The sequence below is a fragment of the Aythya ferina genome (genome assembly GCF_964211825.1).
Source record: "Aythya ferina genome assembly, chromosome: 18".
Taxonomy (NCBI): domain Eukaryota; kingdom Metazoa; phylum Chordata; class Aves; order Anseriformes; family Anatidae; genus Aythya; species Aythya ferina.
In genome coordinates, this window is record NC_140317.1 from 9,379,673 (window position 1) to 9,404,508 (window position 24,836).

At 60.0% G+C, this 24,836-nt stretch overlaps 1 protein-coding gene across 12 annotated transcripts in view; it reads right to left on the reverse strand.

Annotated features, from left to right (window-relative positions):
- CACNA1G (calcium voltage-gated channel subunit alpha1 G) overlaps positions 1-24,489 on the reverse strand; it is a 128,623-nt gene extending 104,134 nt beyond the window's left edge. For 6 of the 12 annotated variants that reach the window (XM_084492273.1, XM_084492276.1, XM_084492277.1 and 3 more), the window contains exon 1: positions 24,038-24,489. In XM_084492273.1, coding sequence (XP_084348399.1) covers positions 24,038-24,315 — 278 coding nt within the window. In that variant the 5' untranslated portion in view covers positions 24,316-24,489. The remainder of the gene's footprint in view (positions 1-24,037) is intronic. The other 6 variants (XM_084492279.1, XM_084492271.1, XM_084492280.1 and 3 more) reach the window with 2 other exon arrangements.
- Between the last annotated feature and the right edge of the window lie 347 nt (positions 24,490-24,836).

Here is a 24,836-nt window from a genome sequence, read left to right on the forward strand (position 1 = left end):
CACCGGCATGGGATCAGGCTTGTGCGGGACAAGGCAGCGCGGAGAGCTCGCTTCCCAAAGTTTGCTTCCCCAAACTCGCTGCCTGTGGGCACAGCACAGGGGGTGCCTGCGCCAGCCAGCTGGGGGCTAGGGCAAGGCTCCCCCTCCGGCTCCTTGCCACATGCTTGGTCCAGCGTCTCATTGCTCCCTGTGCACAAATCTTTGTGAAACTAAAGAATTTCCACAAAATAAACCCCTGCGGTTTCTTCTCCCTTAATAAGCCTTGCTGAAACAACTGCAGGCTGCAGCTCGTGCCCTTCACTGTCCTGCCCCCTGCTCTGTCACAGCCTCGCCTTCCCCTCCTGCTCCCCATCCACTTCTCACTTCTGTTATCTGCTGCTGAAGCTCTCAGAAAGAGCTGAGAAAGCTCCAGCCTCCCCATTCCAGCTGATCACTGGTACCTCTCTCAGTCCCAGGTGGTTTAATCGTCTGCCCTCTAATGCAAAATGTGTGTTCCCCTCCTAACAAATAAAGCAAAAGGCAAGGAGGAAGCAGAAAATAAAGCCTTCGTGGATGAGGCCACTCGGTGTTTGTCTTCTTCCTAATCCCATTACTGCTCTGGAGGAGGTCTAGGTGTTACGGCCCCATCTTCAGCAGCTGCTCTGCTTTCCCTCTGAACCCTGGAGACGGGGCCCTAATGAATCCCACAGCCAGAAGCAGGTTTTAACCACCACAGCAGCACCTCCGACAGAAACCAGGCTCGGAGCATCTTGCAGCCCTGATACCCATCTGTTCCCCGAGCCCTGCCGGTGCCGAGAGGAGGGCGCGCGAGCACGGGGCGGGGGAACCCATCACTTCCAAGCTCTCACCATCCATTTGCACCTCATAAAATTCTCATTGCCTTTGCCTGGAACAAGTGCAGTGACCACAGCATCCCTCGCTACAAACACCATCGCATCTGCAGCAACCTCGAGTGCCGCTCGAGGTTGCTCGGGGCTGCGTGTAAATGCTGCGGGGACCCGAATTAGCAGGAGCAGAGCAGCTGCGGGAAGGAGGTTGGCTTTGTGTGCCTTGCCAGGCTGCTTTGCTCCTGCCTTCCTCCTCTGCGGCGGTAAACAGGGAGGGCTGAGCAGGATGAAAGGTTGCCGTCCCGATCGCAGGTATTTCTCTGAGCATTAATTGATTTTCCCTGATCTGGCCTTGCACATCTCATCACGCTGCGGCTGCGAGGAGCCTGGGCCTGCTGGCACTGCCTTGGTGCTCCCCAAAAATAGGGAAAAAACAGCCAAGCTGGAGGCAGGCAGGACAGCAGCGGTGGGCAGGGAGCGTGCCTTGGCCCAGCCCAACCTCGGGAACATCCCAGGCAGGTGACATCTATAAAACCCCCCAGCCTGCCACGTCCTTCCCAAAGCAGCACCATTTCCTAGGAGGAGAGCATCCTGCAGGGCCCGCCACAGGGCTCAGGGGTACAACTGCCCAGCCTGAGCCAGCATTTTGGGAACAGCTCCTCCTCCCAGGCTTGTCCCCAGGTCACACTTGTTCAGATTTGGGATTCCCACGAAGATCACCAAACGCAAAGCTTGGCTTGTGCACGCGTCAGCATTTATTCCTGGTGAGAGTGACCCTGGAAACCTTTCCGTCTGCTCAGCTGAGCGAGCCAGATTGCATTTTCCTTTAAGGAGCATGCTAAATAATTTTATTTTTATTGCTAAGTGCGTATATATTTGCTAAATAACTTTCAAAGGTTGGAGACTGACAAAGGGGCTTTAAAAATTGGATCAACTTTTGCTCTCCAAGCCTGGAGACACCGAGCTGCCCTGACCCCAGGGCAATCAAAGGGCACTGACCTCACCTGGGCAAAACACAGCTCCTCCTGCACAGAAACCCTTCATCCCCACTTAAATTCAGAGGAATTGGGATGAATTTGCTCTCGTTAGCTTCATCTCCTGGTGTCCTGGCAGGGCTCGTGGCAGTGCCAAGCGACGGCAGCTCCCGCCCCACGCAACCTCTGCAGGCCAATGGAGCCGGGCTCCTTCCAGGTTTTACCCCAGGGACCTGACCTGGGGTCTGTTAAAACCAGGCCATTTATTTAGGTGCTGAGCTATGGACTGAAACGGCTAAAATTAGTCCGGGAAGTTGCACTTTGATGGCTTTCTCATCCCATGCCTCAGTTTCTAAAACCAGGGAAGAAAAATCATTTCTCTCCCAGCCTTTCAGAAGCACGTGGAGATCTTCGGGTGACAGTGCGCTTTGGTGCAGACGTCTTCATTATTCTTCCCCTCCACAGAGCAGCGTTAAATCTTTCCCCTTATAAAGTCATTTTCTAAATTAGGTAAAGACGGTGAGTTTTGCGCTGAGCACATGTGGATATTTTTATAAAATGTTTAAAACTTCTCGTCTGACTTCTCCTTCCCTTGAAGGACAACGCTCTGAATTAAACCCTCCTGTGACCCCGATTCGTTTCGCCCTCGAGTGCTTGCGAGCAAGACTTGGCCAAGAAGTAACGTTAGCGAGCTCCCATCGTCACGGGTAATAAGATAAATAATAGAATGGCAAAAAAATAATAATAAATGGCAAAGGTTGGGGACACGCTCTGCTCGGACTGTCTGGGAAGAGCCAGGCTGGGGATGCTCTGGGACAGCCCCTGGAAGGTTTACCCATCACTTCGGCTACCCAGCCCCAGCCAGGCGAGCCCCCACAAATCCCACGGCTGAGTTCCCAGCATCATCTCCAATTTCCACCCAGCATCATCTCCGATTCTCCAGTTTCCACCCCTTCCTCCCTGCGCTCTGCTAGGAAGCCCCGCAGCCACCTCTGGGGGTCCACACCGTGGGTCCTGGCTGTGGTGCGGGGCCAGCAGTGGGTGTGGGGGCCCCAATCACCTCCCATGGGTCCCATACCCGGCCCTGGTCCCCTCCCATGGGTCCTGCACCCACGCGGGCAGCTCCAGCCACTGCCTGGGAAAGGGCGAGCACGGTCACACGCCGGGGAGAGGGAGCCAGCGCCAAGCTGGGCAGGGCTGCAGCGTGCTTAACCCTTGGAGAGCCCTCCTAAAGGGGGAAATGTTTGCCAGGTACAGGGGTTACGGTGCTGGGAGCTACGTGGGGAAGGGATGGAGCTGCCCTCGGTTGGGAAATGTGGTCCCTGCTGCCCAGGGACACGCTGCTGCCCTGCGCTGGCAGCGGGGAGAGCCCAGCCCTGGATCAAGGAGGCTGAAATGCCATCGGGTGCAAGGAAAGGGGGAGCGAAAGGCAAAGGGGAGGCAGCAGCAGAGCCACAGGGTGCTAGCCTGAGCAGCTTGGTGAGCACGCAAACGTTTTTACAAGGTGCTCGCCCTCGCCAGGGGTTTTGCCCCCCTGGTTGTGGCACAGAGCCGCGCTGCCACGGCGCGGCCGATCCTGAGCACGGACGGCAAACACGGGAAAGGTCACTGTGCTGCGGCCCTGCGAGCTCAGGCAAAGCTGTGTCAACAGGGAAAAGGTCTGAGCTGAGCCCAAATAAGACGTCGGGGCTGAGAACCACGCCTGCAGGCATTCGGGGAGGTTTCGTGCCCCAAACACACGGGACAAGGACCCGCGGAGAGGAGGGGACCCGGAGCGGGGCCGGAGGTGGCAGAGGACGGGCACTCCTGGCACGCACCAGGCACCACAGCTCAACGCCAGATTTTCATTCCCTGCTACAACTTCCTGCTCTGATTTTTGTTATTTTTAACATTGCTGCTGCAGTATAAATATCTACCGGGCAGGACGCTCGCCTGCGAAGCTGTGGGTCCGTGCTCCAGCTGGGGCAAACCTCATGGCTCGACTTCTCTGAGAGACGACCCAAAAAGCTGGAGAGGAGCCAGAGAAAGGGCTGACCCGTGGCGAAAGGCCGAGGGAATTAAATCCTCTGAGCCCTGTGGCTGCGGGGGCACCGGCAGGGCCGGAGGTGACGGCACTGTCCTGAGGGGGGGGGATCAGCACCCCAAAAAGTGCCCCGTGTGCCGGGGGGAGCAGCCCGCAGAGGGAAAAGGGGGGCAGGAAACCTGTCCTAGCGGAAGGTTCCCCAAAGCAGGGGGAATTTCTGCCCCGAGCTGTTTACTTCCCATATTTCTGCACATTTCCCTCGTGGCTAATTGGGATTCAGACGCAATTAGCACGGCTGCCACTCACCAACCCAGCGCGGCGGCACCGGGACACCACCGGGCACGGGGGAGGCACCTGCAGGGGGACAAAGCCTTCCGGGACCAGGCAGGCTCCCACTGCCAAGCCAGGAGAAATGACCCTACCCAAACCCCTCTGCCCCCCAAAACTCCCTCGCCACGGGGAGATTCGGCCCCCAGCAGCTGCCTTTGACCACCACCCCCCTCATCCCCATCCCTCCCATCTCTCAGACGTGCCTCTGAGCGCCGTCAGCTCCCTGTCCCTGATTAATCGCCCATAAAGGATAAGTGGAAACAGGCTGCTAGAAAGGGGGGGTGGATCTTGATATTTAATTACCGCGGCTGCAGGGCTGGGCAAGGAGGGCGGCTCTTTTGCTCCCCTCTGCAGGGTCCCCCCCCTCCTCCAGCCGCTCTCCCGGCCCTGTCCCCAGCCTGGGGATGGCTGCGGAGGGGCCGGGACCGCTGGGTGCCTCCCGTGGGACCTCGGAGCCTGCTCTTCCCTGTGACAACCTGAGCTTTTGGTGGGTGTTTTAAGGGTTAGCCCCAGCCCGAGGCTTGGCACGGGGCATCCTCATGGATTATTTATGGCTCCTGCTGTGTCTCTGCCCCGTTTGCAGCCCCCATTGCACCCAGAACTGCAGCGAGGACCAAAATACCCCACAAAAAAGGTCCAGACCCCTCGCACTGCTGTGGTTTTGCACCTGAAAAGGAGCTGGAGGAAAGGGGCCCTACAGCTGGCCTCATTTTTCCTCCAGGAAGGCTCACAATCAAATCAATCCCCCAGGCACTGGCAATGACACACTCGGACCCTAACCCAGGAAAAGACCTCAAGGACAGGAGGATTTGGGGGCAGTTCGTGTCCCCCCACAGCACCCCCCAACCACACTGCATGTTTGTGGGGTGCTCACACCAAGAGAGCAGCCCTGGCCCCAGGGCACCACAAAAAAAAAAAAAAAAGGGGAAAAGGGGCCAGGGAAGGGGCGAGTGCCCCCCTGCCCCGCTTCCCACGGGAGCCTCCGGGCCACGGGAACGGCGCTGCTGAGAAATTTGGGGGCCGGCTGCAGAGAGCGAGCTCGAAATTAAAAAGCTGCAGCTGCTCAGGGCAAAAACCTGGGTTCTCAGAGCCGCATCTCGCCCCTCCAGGGGTCAGAACCCCGCGGAGCGAGCTACGTGTCCGAATCAAAGGCGGCCGCGGTCGGAGCCATCCAAGCAACACAGGCGGGCAGACGGTCTGCAAACAAACAGGGCGAGCCAAAAAGCACCAGCGGAAGCGGCGGGGGGAAGGAATTCTCTGCGCTGGAAGGAGGTTGTGATCTGGGCAGGCCGGGGAAGGAATGCGGTGACGTTCGTCAAGCTAATAGATTAGATAAATTATTCATGGGTAATTTGTTTGCCCCGCTCTACGCATGGGAGAGATGCAGGGGAAGCAGCACCGAGGGCTGGGCAGGAGCTGGAGGCTCCAGAGCCCGAGGAAACCTGGGCTTTGGGTGGGGTGGGATGCTCGTGGAAAGCCTTGCTTGGTGCCTGGGGAGGGAGCAGCAGAGGAACAATGGGGGCTGGGGATGTCCCGCAGGGAAACGTGCTCCGGCAGGGCCCACGCCTGCCCGCGGGAGGCACGGCTCCATCGGGGCACAGGGCCACAGCGGGGACGTCCAGGGACAGCATCCTGCATGCTCTGCTGCCTCATCCCTGCCCCCTGAGGCCACACCTGCTGTTCTCACCACCCCGCAGGCTGTCCCACACCATCCCCATCCTCACCCCGACACCCAGCCCTGGGAGCCCCCCAGATTTTAGCCGGGTGCAAGGCGCAAACGGGCACGGTGCAATGGGACACGGCAGCGCGCGGCTCTGGGTGAGCGCAGTGAAATAAAGGCAGCAAACCCCTGGCACCGGGGGCCAACCTCTGCCCACAGCCCCAGACAGGTTATTTCCAGAAAGCACAGCAAGTGGCCTCAGGTAAAGAAGGAGCAGCCCCTGGGTGTCTCTGCTGCTGCTGCCGCCCCCCTGCGCTGTGGGAAGGGGGCTGGGGGCCCTTCAACACGGAGAGCACACCAGGTGGGGGTTTGCCAGCTGCCCTTTGCAGCTGCGAGGGCTGGAAATACCATCAGAGAGAGTTAAAATGGGGAAAAAAGAAAAAGAAAACACAAGTGGCATGCGGGACTTGAGGGGCAGGCCTTCCTGCCCCCCAAAATCACAGCCTTCCCTTGGAGAGGGCGAGCAGAGAATTGCTGCGGCACCTGCTGCCCCCCAGCTTTGTCCCTTTTTGGGCTCCCCCAGCCCACGGCAGCGGACCCAAAGCCTGGCCCATACAAGCAGTGATGCTGTCTTCCAAGCACCTCCGTGTGCTAAATCCTCCTCCGAAGCACCTCGCCAGGGCAGGGAGCCTCGAGCACGTCGTGACCCCGTGGGGAGCGCGCCCCGCGTGCCAGCGCCTTCCCGCGCCCCGGCCCCGCTCCCGGCCCCGTGTGAACGCGGCACGGCCGGCCTCTTCCCCTCTGGATAGCCGCTCCCAGGGAGCGATTTCCTCTGCATCGCCGTGACCCCGCTCCCCGGAGAGCCTCGGCTGTCCCTGGGATCCATTCTCAGGCTTATAAAAACCGCAGCCGGGGCCGGGGGCAGAGCGCGGGTGGCTTTGGGGACCAGAGTGGGATGGATGCGGAGCTCGTCCCACGCAGCCAGACCCCACAGCACCAAGGGATAACAGATGGGTGCTCGGCCGTTCCTACAAACCAGCCGTGCCCTTGGTAGGTCACCCGTGCAGAGCGTGAACCCGTTCCCTGGGGTTATTGTTAGAAGTGAGCGAGAGGCTTAAATAAAAAGGCGAAGTGGCAGCACCGTGCGTGGGGACACGCTTCCCAGGTGCCTGGCCAAGGGGATGGGATGCACCAGGAGCGAGCCGGGACTAGCTCCGTCCCCATCCCCACCCCACAGCCCCACGGAGACACCGCAGAGCCCCAGCCCAGGCTTTCCATCAGCTCCGCGGGGTTTTACGAGGCCCCGGGGACCGGGGAGGCTGTTACGTTAGCAAACCCCCGCCCGGGGAAATAGCAGGTGTTGAGGCACGGCCGCTGCCAAGCTCACATTATATAGACGTACGTAAATATTTTAAGAAGCAAAACACAAAATAGTGGGAGCAGCAGGAAGGTCGCGAGCCGTGGGACCGAAGCCAGCGAGCTGCCAATTACAAATCCTCGTCTCACGTCACCCGCTGGGGAGGACGCGCTCCCCGCAGCACCCACGGGGCTGACACTGAGGCAGGACAGACCTGGGGGGCTTCCTGACCCCCCCGGGGCCCCCAACCCAGCAGGGAGCTGCTGGGGAAGGAACGGATCCGCAGAGCCACTGGCAACCCCCAGCCCCTAGTGCCAGCCCCACAGGGACCCCAAGGGACATCCCTGCCTCCTCCACCTCCCCAGGCACCCCGGGGGGCTCAGCACCACCCCTCCGTGCCCCCCCAGAGCCCTGCTCACCCCCCGGGAGGTGGCAGCGAGGCTGGCAGCCTCCTGGGTGGGGGTCTCCATCCCACATCTCCCCCACCCCGTGGGGGCAAGGGGCTCGTGGGATGGTTTCCCCCGCTTTGGGGCCAGGAGATGCTGCCAGCACCGGCTGCTCCCCCCGGGGAGGAAGAGGAGAGCCAGGGCTGGGGAAGAAGGGCGTGTGGGGAGGGAGCAGCAGGAGAAAGCCAGCACGCTGCGAGCCTTCCCCACCCGCCCTCCCCTTCCTGGCTCCCTGCTCATGGCTTTTCTTGTGTCTCCAAGATAAATATTTCGGCTCTTTCCTCCTCGCAGCGCTCAGCAGCGCCGTGCGCTAGCGGCTCGGGCACCATCCTGCCCCGGTGCTGGGGCAGCAGCAGCCTCATCCTGCTCCCACTGAAGGCAGCGGTGACACCCAGGGGCACCAGCACGTGCGCAAGGTGCCGCCCTGCATTTTGCAATATCATAAAATAAATAACAAATAACACAAAAACGGGGCTGCGCACCGCCCCGTTATCTGCTCAGCAGCCCCCATTGGATGCCAAACCCAGCAGAAAGCCCTGCGGATCCCCCTCGGAGGGCAAAAAGCGGTGAGGAGAGGGGCCTGGATGGAGGTTGTGCAAGAACCTTCCCAGCCAAGCCCGGACTGCTCGGTTTGGCCGGCGCTGCGCTTGGCCGTGCCGCCGGGGCTCGTGTTGCAGCGAGGCCGGGGCCGGGCTGCGGCTGCCAGCGCCCGAGCGCGGGCGAGCGGGGCCGTAACGCGAAGCGACAGCGTTCACTTGGTAATGCAAAGTGACAGCGTTTACTTTCTGCCCGCCACAAACACACGTGCCTCCAGCCCCACAGCCCGCCCGGCGCCGGCCGTGCCACTCCGGAGGCCCCCGGAGCCCCTCACTGTGGAGGATGCTGAGCCCAAATCCTTGCTGGGGAAGCGAGGAGGGCATCGTCCTGCCCAGCACCAAGATCTCCCCGTGGGGAGCGAACCTCGGCACGCTCGGGAAATAGTTTTTCGGAGCAGCCCCCACACCGCCGGCTCCCTTCGCTCGCAGCTTTTGCTCGGGCACGTGTGTGGCACCGGGGCTGAGCGTGCTGCCAGCTGCTCCCCCGGCTGTCCCGGCAGCTGGAGCCATGGGAACACAGCAGAAATCACGAGAAAAGCGTAAAAAACAGAAGCCAGGATCTCCATTCACACCACAGAGCCTGCCTGGAGGCGATGGGGATGCGCTCGGTTCGCCCAGACCCTCACCCAGCTCAAGGATCAGGGCGTGGGGCGAAGCAGCGAGGGGGAGGAAGGTCCCCACTGACACTCCTGGCCATATTTTTCCAACCCACTAACCCTCCTGTGCTGGCAGGCAGCCTCCAGGAGCTGCCATCAGCTCTGCCTCCTGCCCCCATCGCCACGGGGCTGGCGCTGGCTCCTCCGCCCCAGCTGCAGCGGGGCCGTGGGAGGTGGGAAGGAGGCAGCGAAAGGTAGCGAGCGCGGCACCGAGCCCGGCCAGAAATAACCTCCCGAGCCCGCCAGGTTTGGCTGCCTTTCCCCCACCTTCCTCCAGCGCATCCGGCAGCGTCCTGGATTTCTAACCTGGAAAAGGGAGCGAGGGGCTGGGAGGAGCAGCAGGGAGGGGAAGGGCACCGGGGCGAGCTGCAGGCAGCTCGGGGCAGGGCTCGTCCCCCGATGGTGCCCAAGGTTGCCAGCACGAAAATTCTGCCTCCCATTGCTTTTCCTGCACGTCTGAGGGCAAATCATCTCATCTGCACCTCCCACAGCCCCTCAGGGCTGCAAACCCTGAGGGCTCTGCAAACCCCAAGGTCCCTGCACGGCCACAGCTCACCCCAGACGGGCTCCAGGCAAAAGCATCCCAGGAGCTGCGTGCTCCCAAACCCTCAGCAGGGCTGTATTAGTTCAGTCACGCAGCCCTATTGATTCAGGAGCATTAATTGGTCTTCACTGTTCAAATACCGGCCTCAATTAGAGCCACTTTTCCTTTTTTTTTTTTTTCCCCTGGATCTCTCCCCTTGTCTCCGTTAAATACCAGAATACCTCCACTGGCCTTGGGGAGAGTCGGTGTTAACTGTACATTTGTATCCAATTTACAGTAAGGCTCTTTGCAGCCTTAATGAGCACGCCTCTAAAGAAAAGGAGAGACACACACACAAAAAAAATAAAGGACACCTACTGCAGGAGATGCTCGCTGCCAGGCTCGGTCACTGAGCGTCTGGGGGATCGCGGAGAGCCAGCTCCCACCCCGAGCGAGTCCCAGCTCCGGGCAGCACACAGCTGGAGCGATGAGGGACAGCACAGCCTCCCTAAAAAGCTGCCCCACAAACCCGGGCACGACCCCGTCCATGCACCACGTACCCCAAGGAGAAGTTAGGCTGCATCTCGCTGCCCCAAAGCTCTGCAGCCCCGCGCTTCGCTCGCCTCGTGCCAGCCGGGAAGGCAGCGGCCCTTGAAGTTGCTCTAATTCTCATTATTTCCTTCTAGTGATTTCCTACCCGCGGCATCCCAAGCCAAAGCCCGGGAGACAAGGGCCAGGATTTCACATTTAATTAAGCCTCGCCGAGCTGGCTGCAGCCCTCCTTTGCGGCCGGCACTGCCTCCGTCACCCCCAAACCCCGCAGCGGGGCCGGATGAGCTCGTGGAGACCCCAACCCTGCTCCTCCAGGCTCCTGCACACCACACTGATGGCCAAGGCTGGGGTACATCCCCTAGAGCACCACATCCTAGCCGTGGCAAGAAGCCCAGCGGTTGAGTTTTACCCCCCTCCTTCCCCATTTTTCTTTATTATTTTTTTTATTATTATTTTTACTGGCTGGCTGCTGGTTGAACGGAGCCTTGGGATTTCCAGCCCGGTGCCAAAAACACGCTGGGAATTGCGAGCTGATTCGTTAGGGCAGGGCCGGGGAGAGGCTGGCTGCTCTCCCCAAGTTGTAGGGGGAAAATAAATGCGAAGATTTGTCAGATGCACAAATGCTGCAGCACGCCGGGAGGAGCGAGCCTGGGGGCAGACCCACGGCTATGGGTACGAGCAGCAGCTTCTCCACCAGACTCCAGACCTGGACAAGGCCAGCGGCATGGACACCCCCCCGAGGCAGCCCCCCAGTGCCAACAATCCTGCTGCACGGGATGAGATGGGGTGTGAGGATCCCAGAGCGGGCAGCCAGGGCAGCCCAGCCTCATGATGGGGTTCCTCGGGGATGGCACGGCCCCAGGACATCGCCTCGCCCCTTCCTTTGACCATTTGTCGTGGCTTCCCGGCTGATTTTATTCTGAACTCTAAACCATCCAATGTCCGACCGCCCCTGGGGCACACGGTGAGATATTCGGTGAGATTTGGGGGCAAGGGAAGGGATTTCCCACTGGCATGGACCAGCACACCCCAGAGCCTTGACGGGTGGGCAGAAACACACCGCAAGCACAGAAGCGGCCGTGCTGCCAGCCTAAGGTCCAGCAGAGCTCTTGGTGCAGATTTCCAACATTTTTAAAGCCTGTCCGTGACAGCACCAAGTTCCTGACCAGGACAGACCCACAGATCTGCAGGGGCAACCTGAACCACCCCACAGAGCCACCTGCACACCGGCCCTGAGCCATGGCCTCTGGCTCTTTTGCTCTCCAAAGTGCCTGCATGAGGTGGTTTTAATGGCAAGCCTGTAAAACCAGGGAAAGAAGGGCTGCGTGTGCTTGCAAGAAGCACTTCAGCAGCTACAAACGAACCAGCTCCTAAATTTCCCAGCCTGTTAGTGGCAAATATCAGGAAAATGCTTAATGGGAAGCGTCGCGGTGCGAGTGCTGCACCCGGCGCCTGCTGCTGGGGCCCCGCCATGGGGTCGCGCAGCCCCATCCCACCCGGCCACGTGCTGGGGCCACAAACCCCCCGAGGATTTGTGCCGCCCAGGGAGGAGCAGCGCTGCCCAGCCTCTGCATCCCACCAGGAAAAACCCAAGGTGGGAGCCTGAGGAGGAGGAGGTGACCCTGGGGAAAACCAGCCTGCGGGCTGCCTGCGAAAATCCTGCTGCAACACCACCCTGCCCGCAGCAAGGCAGGTTTCCAGCCTCCATCCCACAGCACCTTTTCTTATTTTCCCCCGTTCAATGAGCCCATCAGATAACTAATTCTAATGATTTCCACCCCCCAGACCTGCAGCCCTCATGACAAACCCCCAAGCACCGTGCTCCTGCCCTGTCCCCACCAAACCCCGCTCCCTCCCCGTGCCGGGGGTCTCCTCGTGCCATCCCAAATCCCCTTTGGGATTTCAGCCATGCAGCCCCCAGGCACGGCCTTGCCCGCGGCGGGGTCACATAGGGATAAGCCCCGGCACCTTCCCCGAGCGGAGATGTACCGGGGCGATGCTAAAAACCCTCTCGTTTCCATGGGTACGTGAGGCACATGTTGCTATGTGATGTGCGGCCCGTCACCAAGGCGACGGCGGGATGTCACCGCGCGGGGCTTATTAGTTGCCATGGCTATTAAAAGGCGCTTGTCCTCTGGGGACCCCCAAGGACCAGGGCCACTGGCTTCCCCCAGCAGGCCACCGAGGTGCCGGGTGCCCGGTGGGTCCCCAGATCCCCCGAGGATGCAGTGATGGGCGGCTGCCCGCTGGGATGGAGGAGCCCAGCCCCGCAACCCCTGGGGAGCCTCCCCCTACCCGAGCAGGGCGCACAGCAATAGGGGTTTGTTGGCCATGGTGCAACTGGAGACCCCAAAACCCAGGGAGCAAGGCGAGCCCACAGATGCAGCCCTGCCCTTAGCACAGCACCGCTTTGGAGATGGATCCGGCCCCAAACCTGGCATCACCAGGCAGAAACGCATCCCCCACGGCACCTCAGGATAAACACAAGCGCCTCCTGCACCCCAAGGATATAACCCACAACACAGTGAGACCCCTGCCACCCCATGCAGGACTCCCCCAGGTGATGGGGGACCCACTCTTTGCTCCCAGGGACAGTATTCCTGGCAATGAACCCCTGGGGACCGGTCCGATGGCCCCAGGACCCCTCTCCCTCCGCTCACAAACCCCTTCCCAACAAGCTCAGAGTGAGTTTTCTTTTTCTTTTTCTTTTTTTTTGTGGCCATATAAACCCCCAGGAAAAATACTTATATCCTTTATTAAATAAATTAAAGCCGTTATTTTCTCGTCATCTCGTTAGGTTTTCTAGGAAGGATATATTTTTTTTTTATTTAACTCCACTGGACAAAAAAAAAACACGATAAAAAAACCTATAGGAAGGTATATTACCCTGTAGTGGAAAATTAGATTCCTCCTACACAATACTATAGGATGATTTAAATATAATATATAGGAATATAACATGTTATTAAGTTGTATAGTATCTTTCTAGAAAGACCTCCAGTATAGGACTCTCAAAATTACTCCCCAAACCTATTAAGTTTCAATCTAGCCCAGCTGACTCCCTTTCCATTCCCTTCTGCGAGGCTTTTCCTGAAAGGTTAGGGTTTTAATCGCGCCTCCGAGCTCTGCCACCACCTCGCTGTGCTCCTTGGGGCACAGCAAACCCCAGCAGAAAACCCCAAAGCAGCCCCAGGACGGACAGATGGACGGACAGCGGGGTGGACGCGGCACTGCTCCCCCTGACAGCCAGGAGAGCACACGAGGGGCAGGGGGGGCACAGCTCACTGCAGTCCCCTGCTTGATGCAATTCTGCGTCTCCCCGTGACCGAGTGCCCCTGTTCCTGCTCCCTGCCCCACACGCTGGGGGTTCAAACAGTTCCCGGGCACGTGCCCGTGCCCGTCCTCTCCCCCTCTGCAAAATCAGACGGGTTGGGGAGGGAAGTTGCCTCTAGCTGTTGCCATAGAGACTCTGCGGCTCAGCGCGGAAAACCCAAATCTTGTCAAAAAATGGCAGAATTTAAGATTTTAATGGGAGAGAACACACAGGAGGCCACGAGCGGCAGCTCGCATCCTCGCCTCAACAGTTTTTGCCTTCAGCCGTGGTTGCCCCGTGCCCAGCGGTGAGCACAAGAGCCTGAGGGGCGAAAGCCATGGGAAGAAAATCAGGGGGAAAGGCAAACCCCAGAAAAGCCCCAGCCCAGAGAGGGCTGGCAGCACACCACCATGGATGTGAGCTCTGCCTGGGGATGCCGGCCCCTCAGCAAGGTCCTGGCTCGAAGAAAAAGGGGGAAAAAAAAAAGAGGGAGAAAAGTTCAAACGGGCCCCGGAGAGGCATGCGGCTCGCTGGTGTTTTCTCTCGCCACTCGTGGCCGGGTGGAGCTGGGGAACAAGAGCCCTGCGCCAAGCTGCCTGCGCTCCGCCGCCTTCATCCGCTGCCAGAGCAACACAAAACCCAGCACCACGAGCGAGGCGAAATATTTCCCGGAACCTCCGCTGCTTAGCCCACAGGCTTCACCTCTCAGCCAGTTCAGCCAGCAACAAAAAAAAAAATAAAATAAATACAAATAACGGAGCGAAACCCCAGCAAAACCCAATTCTTGGCCACGAGCGCTGGCTGGGAGCGCCTCGCCATCGCTCCTCGCTGCCACATCCTCCCCGCTCCCTCCTGCCCTGGCTTCCACCCTGACCGCAGAGCGGGATAACTCACTGCCCTGGCATCCCCGGCACCCGGCTAAGACAAACACCGCAGGCTGCAGGGCCCGGAGCATCCCCATTTCCACTTCAAATTTGTGGTGGATGCAGTGACCCCCTCGGGGACAGGGCAGTGGTTTCGCAGGGTGGCCCCCGCGAGGCGCAGGGGATGAGCGGAGCCGTGGTGCTGAGGGGAAGGCGGCGGCGCCAAGGGGGTGTTGTGTTTCGGGGCTAGGAAGGTGAAGCCTGAGGGATACCAAAACAAGGGACTTCAAAAAGGAGCAGTGTTGGCTCGGGGAATATTGTTGTATGAGCTCAGCCGCTTCAGATGGATGGAAAAAATCACGCAGAAGCCTCGGCAGGAGGATGCGGCGCGCGGGGGCCGAGCACGGTGCACAAGCACGGGGTGGCCGCTGCCACCGGCCCTGCTGGACACAGACCCAGGGGTAGGGGGGACACAGGGACCCTATTTTGTGCACACTGAGGTGCCACCAGCACGAAGATCCTCGTGCTTTCTGCTAACCCCAGCCCCCCTTGGATGTGCCCACCCCGCCAGCAGCTCCCCGCGTGGCCCAGAGCCAGAGGCAGGACCTGGGCCGGTCAGGATGGTGCTGGGCAGAGGGCGCAGACGGGGACCTACAGCCGGGTTCCTGCAGCACCCGATGAGCTTTGGGAGCGAGGTGGCTTGGGCCTGAAGGTCACTGGAAGAGGAATTTCACAACTCCTCTCTGCACCTCTGCATTTATTCCACATTGCCATGCCCTGCTCAGCACACAGTGGGTACGCACACGCTCACATGCCTTCACACTGGGGTGTCCCATACCCTCCCCTGGCTCCCCAGGCCAATCCTGGGCACAATTTTAGCTCTCCACATCCAGAGCAAGACCTTTGCCCCCAGGACCTCTCTCTCTGGCTGCCCCCAGCCCCCTTTTGCTCAGCAGCAGGGCAGCCGGCCACCCACAGGCACAGCCCAGCATGTGCATCACCTCAAGATGCAGCCTCGGGGCGCAGGGTAGCGCCTCCAGTCCCTAAATAAAGCCTAAAAAAAATCACTCCAGATAGGATTCACCGAGCGCAGGGAAAGCCTCGGGGCTGCTCCATGCCTGGCACTGAGCCCTGCCCGCCCTGGTCCCCTCCTCGGCGCGCTCTCCACGGCCGCCCCATCCCCCTGAGCAGCTCCCTCGCCTGCTTTCTCTCGCCGTGCCTGTGTGTGGGTGTATTTGGAAACGAGATCTTTCCAGCTGAACTGCAAAATGAAACGCAGAGATCACAACTCCTCGAATAGCTTCATCGCACACACACACACACACACACACACCAACCTGCAGCCTGCCCCCATGGGAAACCAAGGCAATAGTAAAACTGCGAGGTGGGAAGTCGAGGTGTGGGGAAGGTAAAAGGAGGGGTTTGGGGAGGGGAGGAGGCGCAGAACAGCGTTTTCAGAGCATCCTTTTTGTCACAAAAGGGAATTCGCGGCCGGATTTGCAGCTTGACCACGACCTGCCCAGCCCTCCGAGCTCCTGGAAGGGAGACAACCCAGCTCCACGGGGCTGCGAGAAAGGAGAGAACAAAACAGAGCAAAAAGCCAAGCCCAGAGCCCAGCTGCGAGATTTGACCGTCCGCTGCTGGAGGAGACAAATCCCAGTTACCAAGACGAGGGAGGGCAGCGTCCCCACCCCTGCCATGGGTGCCCACGCTGCTGCTGGGCTCCTCAGCTGGTTCCCAGCCTGGTACCGGGCAGGATTCCCCCAGGCCAGCCAGAGGAGGAGGTTTCCAAAGGGACGTGTCCCTGCAGGACGGGGCGAGCAGCCTGGAGAAGGAAATGCTCCTTCCCCTTCCTTGTGCACAGGGGAAGCGGGCAGCAGTGCCCACCCCAGCACCCACAGCACAACAGGGTTTGGCGTTACACCCCCTGGGACACCTGAACCAGGGAAGCTGTTGCTCCTCTGCACAGATCCGTGGGTTCATGCCCCCTTGGGAAGGGCAGCAGGGCTGTCTGAGACCCCCAGCCTGCCTCACCGAGGCATCCCCAGCCCATCAACAACTGCCCAAAGCAGGCAAAAGCTCGGGGAATGGCTGGAAGCACGAGGAAAGGGGCTGCAGCTGGAATCCAGGCAGTCTCAGGACCGAGGGGCTTCGCACACCCCGCTCGCTCCCCCGAGCCCAAGCCGCCCCCAACCCCGAGCAGTCGGTGGGGTCAGGCAGAAACGCGATTTACGCGAGGCGCAGGCCCTCAAGATTTATGACATTGGCTCGTGGTGCAGCACAAACACGTTCACATCTGCGAGCGGCCGGGTCCTCTGTCAGAGGAATTAGGAGCCGTGACCCCAGAAGTCGCAGCGAGTCTCTAAAGGAGCATCAGAGACAGACCTGCGCCGTGACCCCGGCAGATTGCGGTCTCGGGGGCATATCCTGAGACGTATTTATGCTCCTCCAAAGCCAGATAAGTCAATAAGCACATACAGTAGCAGTTACAAGTCAGATATTAATTTAATTCCTCTCCTCCCTGCCTGCCCAAATAAGCATTAATTCAGCGGAGCACGAGGGCCCCGCTATTCATCATCCTTACCGGGCTCTCTCTTCTCTCCAGTTAAGGTAGCGTTGCTGCAGCCAGCCTGCCGGGAGAGGAAGGCTCCCAAAATTCAAGACACCCCCAAAACCAAGGCACCCTACACCTGCACCACCGAGCCAGGTGCCGCCAGCCTGACCAGACCTGGGTTTTTCAGGCTGTCCCTGGGTAAGGCTGAAGGGGAGGCTGGTTACAGCACAGCGCATCGACTGCGTTTCAAAGCCTCGTTCAGGGCTCAGCAGAGGGAACATTTGCTTCCTACGGCCCCTGGGGTGGGGAGGGAGCCAAAATGCTCCCCCCCAGGAGCCCGGTCTCAGCCCAGTACTGCCAACGAGCCCCGTTCCCGATTAACATCTCGGCTTGCATAGCGTGGCTGTCAGCTTAACGCCAAATAAATGTTTTGGCACCGGGAGCCACAGGCGTGGGGGCAAACCCTGCCCTGCAGAAGGGAGCTGTGTCCTCGCAAGGGGTTAACGATCGCTTCCTAATTGAATTAACAAATCATTAACAAGTCCTATCCGCCATCTGGGCAGGGGAGGGCTCTGCCTTGGGCTGCTGCTGTGGCCGCCAGCCCCTTGGAGACCGTCAGTACCAGGCAGGAGAAGCTCCAAACCCGGCCTGTGGCGGTTCTGAAGCCCAGAAAATCCCAGGGGGGGCACAAAGCGCAGGGATGGGCGGGTGGGTGAAGCCCCCTCCAGCCCCAAACACTCATCAGGAGCATCCCGAGGCGGGTTCGGAGGATGTGCCGGGGGAAAATCTCTTGGAAGAGACCCAAATGAGAGCGAAGTCTAAGGCTGCTTTGCTACCGGAACCCTGCGAGCGTGGGGCTGGAGCGTGGATTACAGCAAATAAATCCCCTTTTCTTTCTGAGCTCGTCCCTGCCAAGTTCCCAGCTCCCTCCCATCACCTGCCCGATGGGCTTCAGCATTTGGGTTTGATTTTGTGCTGCCCCCCAGGGGGACACCCCACATCCCTTGGATAAATTTCCAGGGCACGCATCCCAGCCGAGGGAGAACCGAGGAGGGCGAGAGCAACGGATGCACCCCCAAAACCACCCCCAGCCCTTCCTCCTGGGAGGCGCATGAAAAATTCCAACAAAACCACGCTCCAGACGCCGGGGCCAAGCCGAGCCCCATCCACTTGTGGCTGCAGGGTGCCCCCGGGACGTTCGGTGGCAGCGTCCCCACATGTGGGTGTCCCCACAGCCCCGCTCGTGCTGGGGGCAGCGACCAGCACCACGCCACCGCGGGCAGAGAGCGAGCCCAAAACTTTCTCTCAGCCAAATAGTCAGGGTGAAAAATGTGTTTTTTTTTTTTTTCCATCCGCTCAAAGCCTCTTTGCCGAGGCTTTGGTAGGAAGCAGATGTGAAAGCATCCCAAAGCACGATCAATTGTTACTCACTCGGTTATATAAAACCATGAGAATTTCCTCCTCTCTTTTTTTTTTTTTTTTTTTTATTTTTATTATTTTTCTTCGCGCCAGGCCGGATTCCTGGCTGAGAGGCCGAGGCTCGCGAGTGCAGCCAAGCCAGGTTGGGGGAAACCTCCGCGTGCATCACCAACCAAAGGGAAAAAAAAAAAAAAAAAATCTCCATCTAGGTCGCTCAGCGGAAAGCCAAGGCGCTCTGTAGCCTCCGCCAGGGGAAGAAAAAGCCACGCTCTGGCCCCGGAACAAACCCAGAAACACTCAGGCCTCCTAATTAACTAGAAAATTTCAGGCCCTCCAAACCACAGCAAGGCTTCAAAGCCCTCCCAGCCCGGCTGTGGATGCTCCTTTCCCGGGTCCCCGTGCACGGGACGGGGGCTGAGGCTGCCCAGGGAAAGCGACTGCGGGATCCGCGCACAAAGCCAGCATGGGGGCTCCTTTGGGCCAGAGGTTTTTCCTCTCTCCCTCCCAGCAAAATACTGTAAAAATGGAGAGCTAAGAGAGACCCGGGTTCGAGAAGCCCAGGCAAAGAAAAGCCTGATCTTTTCTGCGAGGAAATAAAAAAAAAAAAATAGCGAAGAGTTTAAAGGAAAAATGGGAGAGAGGCATTTTTTCAGCCCGGTGCCAAAACATCTGCAGGGGGTGCGCAGGGTGGTGGGGGGGGAGAAGAAAGCAGAAAATTTTGTATGCATCATAAAATCCTGGGCATTTCTCGAGCGACTCCAACACCACCCAGTGCTACCGAACCGGGGGGGAGCACAAAAGGATGGACTCGAGGGCAGCGAGCGGCCGAGGGGTGCCACCGACATGGGGGGGGGGGAGCCCTGGTGATGAGAGGTGCCCAGGGGGGGTCTGGCCCCAGGGGTCCAAGCCCCAGGAGATGCAGGAGGCTGGGGAGAGCCGCCCCCTCCCCAAATTAAAAGCAGGCTGGGGGCATCTCCTCGCAGGAATCCTCCTCCTGGATTTCCTGCCGGGGGGGGCTCGGAGACGCGGCAGCCCCTGGTCCCCCCCTGGGGAAGCCGGGTCCCGGGGCTGGGATGACATAACCAGCATGGGCTCAGCCCTTTGTCTGCGCGCCGAGAGGGAGGGAGGGAGGGAGAGAAAGAAAGGAAGAAAGAAAGAAAAGAAAAACTTCTGGAAGTCATTACAATTCCTCTGCTCCAGTCTCCTTTTTGGCAGACGGCTCCCTCAGCCCTCCTCCTCCCTCTCCCCCCCCCCACCAGCCCGGCTCAAAATGCCAGCCTATGATTTTTAAATGAGAAAAAGCTGCCCCGTGCTCCAGTGCTTGGATAAACTCCTACACAAACTTCCAGATGTGACACAACAGCCTTGGGAGAGGGAATTCGCCGAAGAGAATCTCCCTTCGAAAACACACCCGCGGAGCAGCCAACGGAGGGAGCGGCGGCTCCCGGCGCTGGATGGATGCAGAGATGGAGGCAGTAGGATTGGGATCGGTGTGTTAGGATTGGGATCGGTGTGTTACCGAGATTAGGATCGGTGTGTTACCGAGATTAGGATCAAGCAGCTCCTGGCTTTGCTCGGGAGGCAGCAGTGAGGGGGCTGCCGGCTGCCGCGCCGAGCCCAAATTCGCTCCCGCAGGGCTCCGGGCGGCGGGGAAGAGGCTTCAGAGTTATTTGTCCCTTGGGAAAGGAGGAATAAAAGGGGAAAAAAAATAAAAAAAAAAAAGAAAAAAAAAAAAGGAAAAAGGAAAAAGACACCACGCTCGTGCTGCCCTTGCTAGAAGGCAGCGAGTCCTGCTTTTTCTCCTGATATCACTGCATGGGAGGCAGAGCAGCCCATCCCCAGCCAGCTGTGCCCCATCCCAATTCCCCTCATCCCCACGGGCAGGGAGGGGATGTGAGGACCCCCACAGCCCCCCCCACAGCCTTCTGTTCCCTGTGAGCTGCAGGGAATGGGGTTTCTGCATCCCCCGTGAGCAGGAGGCGCTCACCGGTGACCTGGTGCCTGCAGGAGAGGAGAAAAACGAGCACCAGGACTGAGCATGGGTCGGGTGAAGCCACTGAATTCCTCCTTGGTGGGTTTTTAAAACAATAAATAAATAAATAAATAAATCTTTCAGTTTCAACCTCCCAAAACGAAGCACCTCGGTTCACTGCACCCGGAAGTGACCTGATCCACAAACCTACCAACCAAAGAGCACTAACACGTTCCCCTCTCAAAACACACCCTTCGGATAAAAAAAAAAAAATCAACCATTTTAAAGCGTGCTACAGCTGAGTCCTTCAAGCAGCAGCACCCAGCCCGAGAAGGGGACAAGGACCTCGTGTGCCCCCGTGGCACGGAGCACATCCAGCTGGGGAAGCCCAAACCACAGCAGAGCTCGATGGGCTCGCGCCCCGTCCCACCACTCTCCAGCACGTGGGACACACGGACATGGGCATGGAGCAGGGAGCTCGGCCCCAGCCAGCCCCACACAGCCCTCAGCCATAAAATAAATTTAAAACCTAAGGTCCAGAGGCCGTGAGCTCTGCCCCAGGAGGATGAGACGGGGCCATGCCAGGCACCCTACGGGGCAGCAGCTCGGTACAGCCAAACCACTCCGTGCGCAGCCACCGGGAAGAGGCAGGTTGGAGCACCACGGCCGAGATCACAGGCCCTCCAGTAACGCTGTTATTTTCCTATTCAGAGCTCTTGACGCCACGCAGCAGCATCCTCCCCGCTTTCTCCAGCCCTGCTCTTCAATCACCGCGCAGCTCTCGAGCCCTAGCCTCGTTTCTTGCCTCTGATCAGAGGAGCAGGCTGGCACAGCCCCTGCTGCAGCCTTTCATCCTCCCAGCCTTCGTGGAGCTTTTATTCTACAAGGGAAAGTCAAGTATAACCAGCTTCCCTCCTCCTTCCCCCCGGGGACACCCGTTCCTCCCTGCCCACCAGCCCAGCCTTCCCCAGCCCCAATGCCCCCAGCCCCAGCGCGGTGACCCCACAGTACGTCCCCATCACCTCCCTCCCCTTTGGGGGCCTGGCCCCAACCAGGTTTTCCTTCAAAGACCAAAATGGGGTGGAGGGGAAGGAGAGCTTTGCAAGGCTGAGAGTTTTAAGGTTAAAAACCCAACGTTTCAGGCCCTGGAGCATTCAGTTTCTGGATCAGGACAAACTCCGCGACCTCTTTCTAGCCCTGAGGGAGCAGAACGAGAGCCCAGCACAGGTTCCCCCATCCCCGCACCAGACCAAGGGAGAAACAGCCTCAAACGGAGGATGCTTTGAACTGGAACAGGGTAGAAGAGCCTAACAAATCACCTCGGCAGGACCTGGCATCCCTGCTGACACCCAGCCCATCAACCTGCGCCCTGCCTCGGCCGTCACGGTCACACAACCTGCCTGGAGGGATGCAGAGCAGCGTCCCAGTGTCACGGGGATGTGACAAGCCCTGGGGACACAGCCAGCCTCGGGGACACCAGCTGTCCTTGCTGGGACAGCGAGAGGGCTCTGGGTGCAGCAGCAGCTCCAGCACCCGCTGCCAACACCCGCAGCACCCATCCTGCCCGCAGGGACCACCACGGAGGGCAGGGGAACGTCGGGGAGCAGGCAGGAGGTGGATATCCACACAGCCTCACCCAGGGAGAGGCAAAAACGAGATGAGAGCACGGAAGAAGCCCCCGAGAGCCCCTCCATCGGCTGCCAAAGGCAGCAGGCAGGGAGGGCTCCTGCCAGCCACGTGGCCGGGCACTGTCACTCCTCCCCGAGCAGCTGGTGGCAACAAGGACTTTCCGAGGAGGCGATTATAGGTTTGTGGCACCAGGGCACGATTCCTAGGAGATTACGGCGCAGGAAGAATCACTTTTTCACTTTTCTGGCCCACCACGATAAGCAAGATAAAAGTGTAACATCTAAAAAAGCAAAAGGCTGCGGAGAGCCAAACCCACGAGCAAGACCGCTCTGGTTAACCTGGTTAAAGACCACTTTTTCTTTGCTTTTTCTAAATAAGCTCCCCCAGCTGTGGGTCAGCAGCCCAGAAAACAACTAGCAGCTCACAGCCACCCGACCCGCAGCCCTGCAGCATCGCTCCCAGCAGTTCGATTTCCCTGTTGGAAGCGGGAGAGGAGGAAAACGCCAGCCCCCAGGGCTGTGCCCAGCGCTCAGCCCTGCGCACAGCAGGGTGTGCAGGTGCCCAGGGGAGGCTTTGACGGTAACGCTCCTCTCCCAGGGATGAAAGCAATCCCACTCGTAGCCACAGAGGACAAGACGCATTTTAAGCCATCGCTGGAGGGAGCGGGGTGGAGGGGATTTTACCCAAACCAGCTGAAAACCTTCAGGTGTCGACACCTGCTTCAAAACAACACCACCGGGGAGAAGCGGGGGTTTGAAAAAAAATGTCCATAAATCAGCTGTCACAAATTGCATTATCCACCAAAGGCAACGAGAGCACCCGGACTCGCAGTTAATATCCCTCCCCCAAACAGAACGCTTCACAAAGTTTCGAGATTTCCTAAGATGCTGAAATAAACGCAGCCTCGGATGGCTTGGCTGGTGTGAGAGAGGTCTGGGGGGAACTGCAGGGAGCATTCATGACTGGGAAGAGGAATCTTGCTTTTCTTCCCCTCCTGGGGGACATTTTAGGAAAGGAGGCAGACTGTTTATCGGATGAATTACCGCCGAAGCTTAACTAAAACAATACCCACGGCTCCCGCAGCCCCTCGCCCGGGCACACCGACCTCAGCCCCGACGGATTTACTCCCGGTTTGCGTGAACTGGGAGCTCTCACCCAGCACATGCTGGCCCTCCGTGCCGTGTAACATGTCCTCCCTGCTGCCGCACAGCCTCTCCCACTCCAGATGTGGGGTTTCTGCCCGCCCGTGCTCGGCTCTGGCTTTTGCACGGCCCCGGGAAGGTCCCGCTCACCCCGGGCACGGGCTGCTCGCGGGCACCATCCCCTGCTGGAAGCCACATCGCCTCCTTTTATCCCCCCGTAGGATTTTTGTTCCTGCAGATAACACGCCGGAGCTGGAGTTCAGGGATGGCAAACCAGGCGCGATGCGAGGAGCCGTGCGCTGGGTGCGACTCAACTCCGAGGGAGGCTTTCAAGGCATCGAGACTGCAGCAAGAAGTGGCTTTTCTATTGTCTTTTCCCCCCCCTCCTTCTCTTTTGAAAGCTTAAACTTGACTAAAGCGGCTGGGACACGGAACCTGTGCAGAGCAGACGAGGAGTTTGGAGGAGACCAGGAGCTTGTGTGGGGTCACGGCTCACCCCGGGACCCGGCCGACGGGCACCCCATGGGACCCCGCTCCCCCCTGCCTTTTGCCTGGACCCCACCGAGCCAGGAGCATCCCCTGGGCCACGGCAGCTCGGGAGGGTTTGGGGAGAGGGGGCCCTCCAGCCGGCCCCACACGCCGTGAATTATTTAGGGACCCCGCAGGCGAGCAGCGAACCAGCCCCTCTCCATCCCCTCTGCACCACCGCCTCCCCCCCCCCCCGGCTTCATTAAAACCCCCAGGGAAGGGAGCGGGTAGCCTAAAACGGGTGAGAAACGGGGTCAGGGAGGAAGGAGGGGTCTACAAAGGGGGGGGGCGATGGGGTTTGGGGTCTTTCGGTGTGCCGGGGAGAGCAGGAGAGGAGCAGGAGGAGGGGGCTCCCGCTGCCCCTGCCCCCGTTCCCCCATTCCCCATCCCCGGGGGAGCTCGGGGATTTGGGGAGGGGGGGGGCACAGCGGAGGGGACCCCCCCAAACGGGACGGAGCGAGATGCACCCCCTGCAACAACCCAGCAAACTTCCCGAGAGGGCACCGGGGTTGAGGGGGGGGGGGGGCGAGACGGCTCCATCCCCTCCTAAAAATCCCAGCCGAGGGAGAGGGGGGGGGGGTGGGCAAAAAAAAAAAAAGGGGGTGCGGGCCAAAAAGGGAAGGAAGGGGGGGGGGTGCTGGCTTACCTCGCCGCCGGCACCTGCAAAGGATACGGGTTACAGACCAGGCGGAGGCACCAGCTCCGGGGCCGGCTGTCCTGGCTCAGGTAGAAGAAGACGACGGGGGCCAGAGCCGGGTAGGGCAGCGCCTCCGCCTCCGAGCCGCCGCCGCCGCTGCCGCCCCCCCCGACCCCGACCCCGACCCCTTCCCCGACCCCAGCCCCCTGCCCCTGCCGCCCCCCGGCCCCGGACAGGTCGTTGAGACGGATGAAAGTCTTGGTTTTGCCCGGCTCCGGTTCCTCGGTGGCCGCTCGCTCTCCAGCCTCGTCCATCCTCCGGCCGCGACCCCCCCCCCGGGGGAAGGGGGGAGCCGGGGAAAGCCGAGGATGGGGAGGAAACCTAAAGGGGGGAGCCCATCGCGCCGGGGCCGGGGGGCTTCAGCTCCGGGGCTGCATGGCTGGGGGAGCCGGGGCCGGGCCCCCCTCGCCCTGCCCTGCCGGCTGCGGGCTCCGTAGCTCCTCCTCGCCGTGCCTCCGGGGGGGCCCGAGCCGCGGGAGGGGAGGCGGCGAGCTCTGCCCCCCCCCCTCCCCTCCACCACCACCACCTCCTCCTCCTCCTCCTCCTTTTCTCCTTTTTCCCCTTCTCCCCTTCCAGTAGCCGGGGTTGAGCCCCCGGGGGAGGCTCCCGAAGGGCTCCGGCGGCCCCCCCCGCGCCCCCACCAGCGGCCCCCCGGGGGGGTGCAGCCGCCGAGGATGCTCGGGCGGGCGGCGAGCGGAGCGCTGGGCACCGCTGGAGCCCTCACTCCAACTTCAAGTCCCGGCTCCTCCTCCCCCCCCCAGCCAATAGGGGCCCC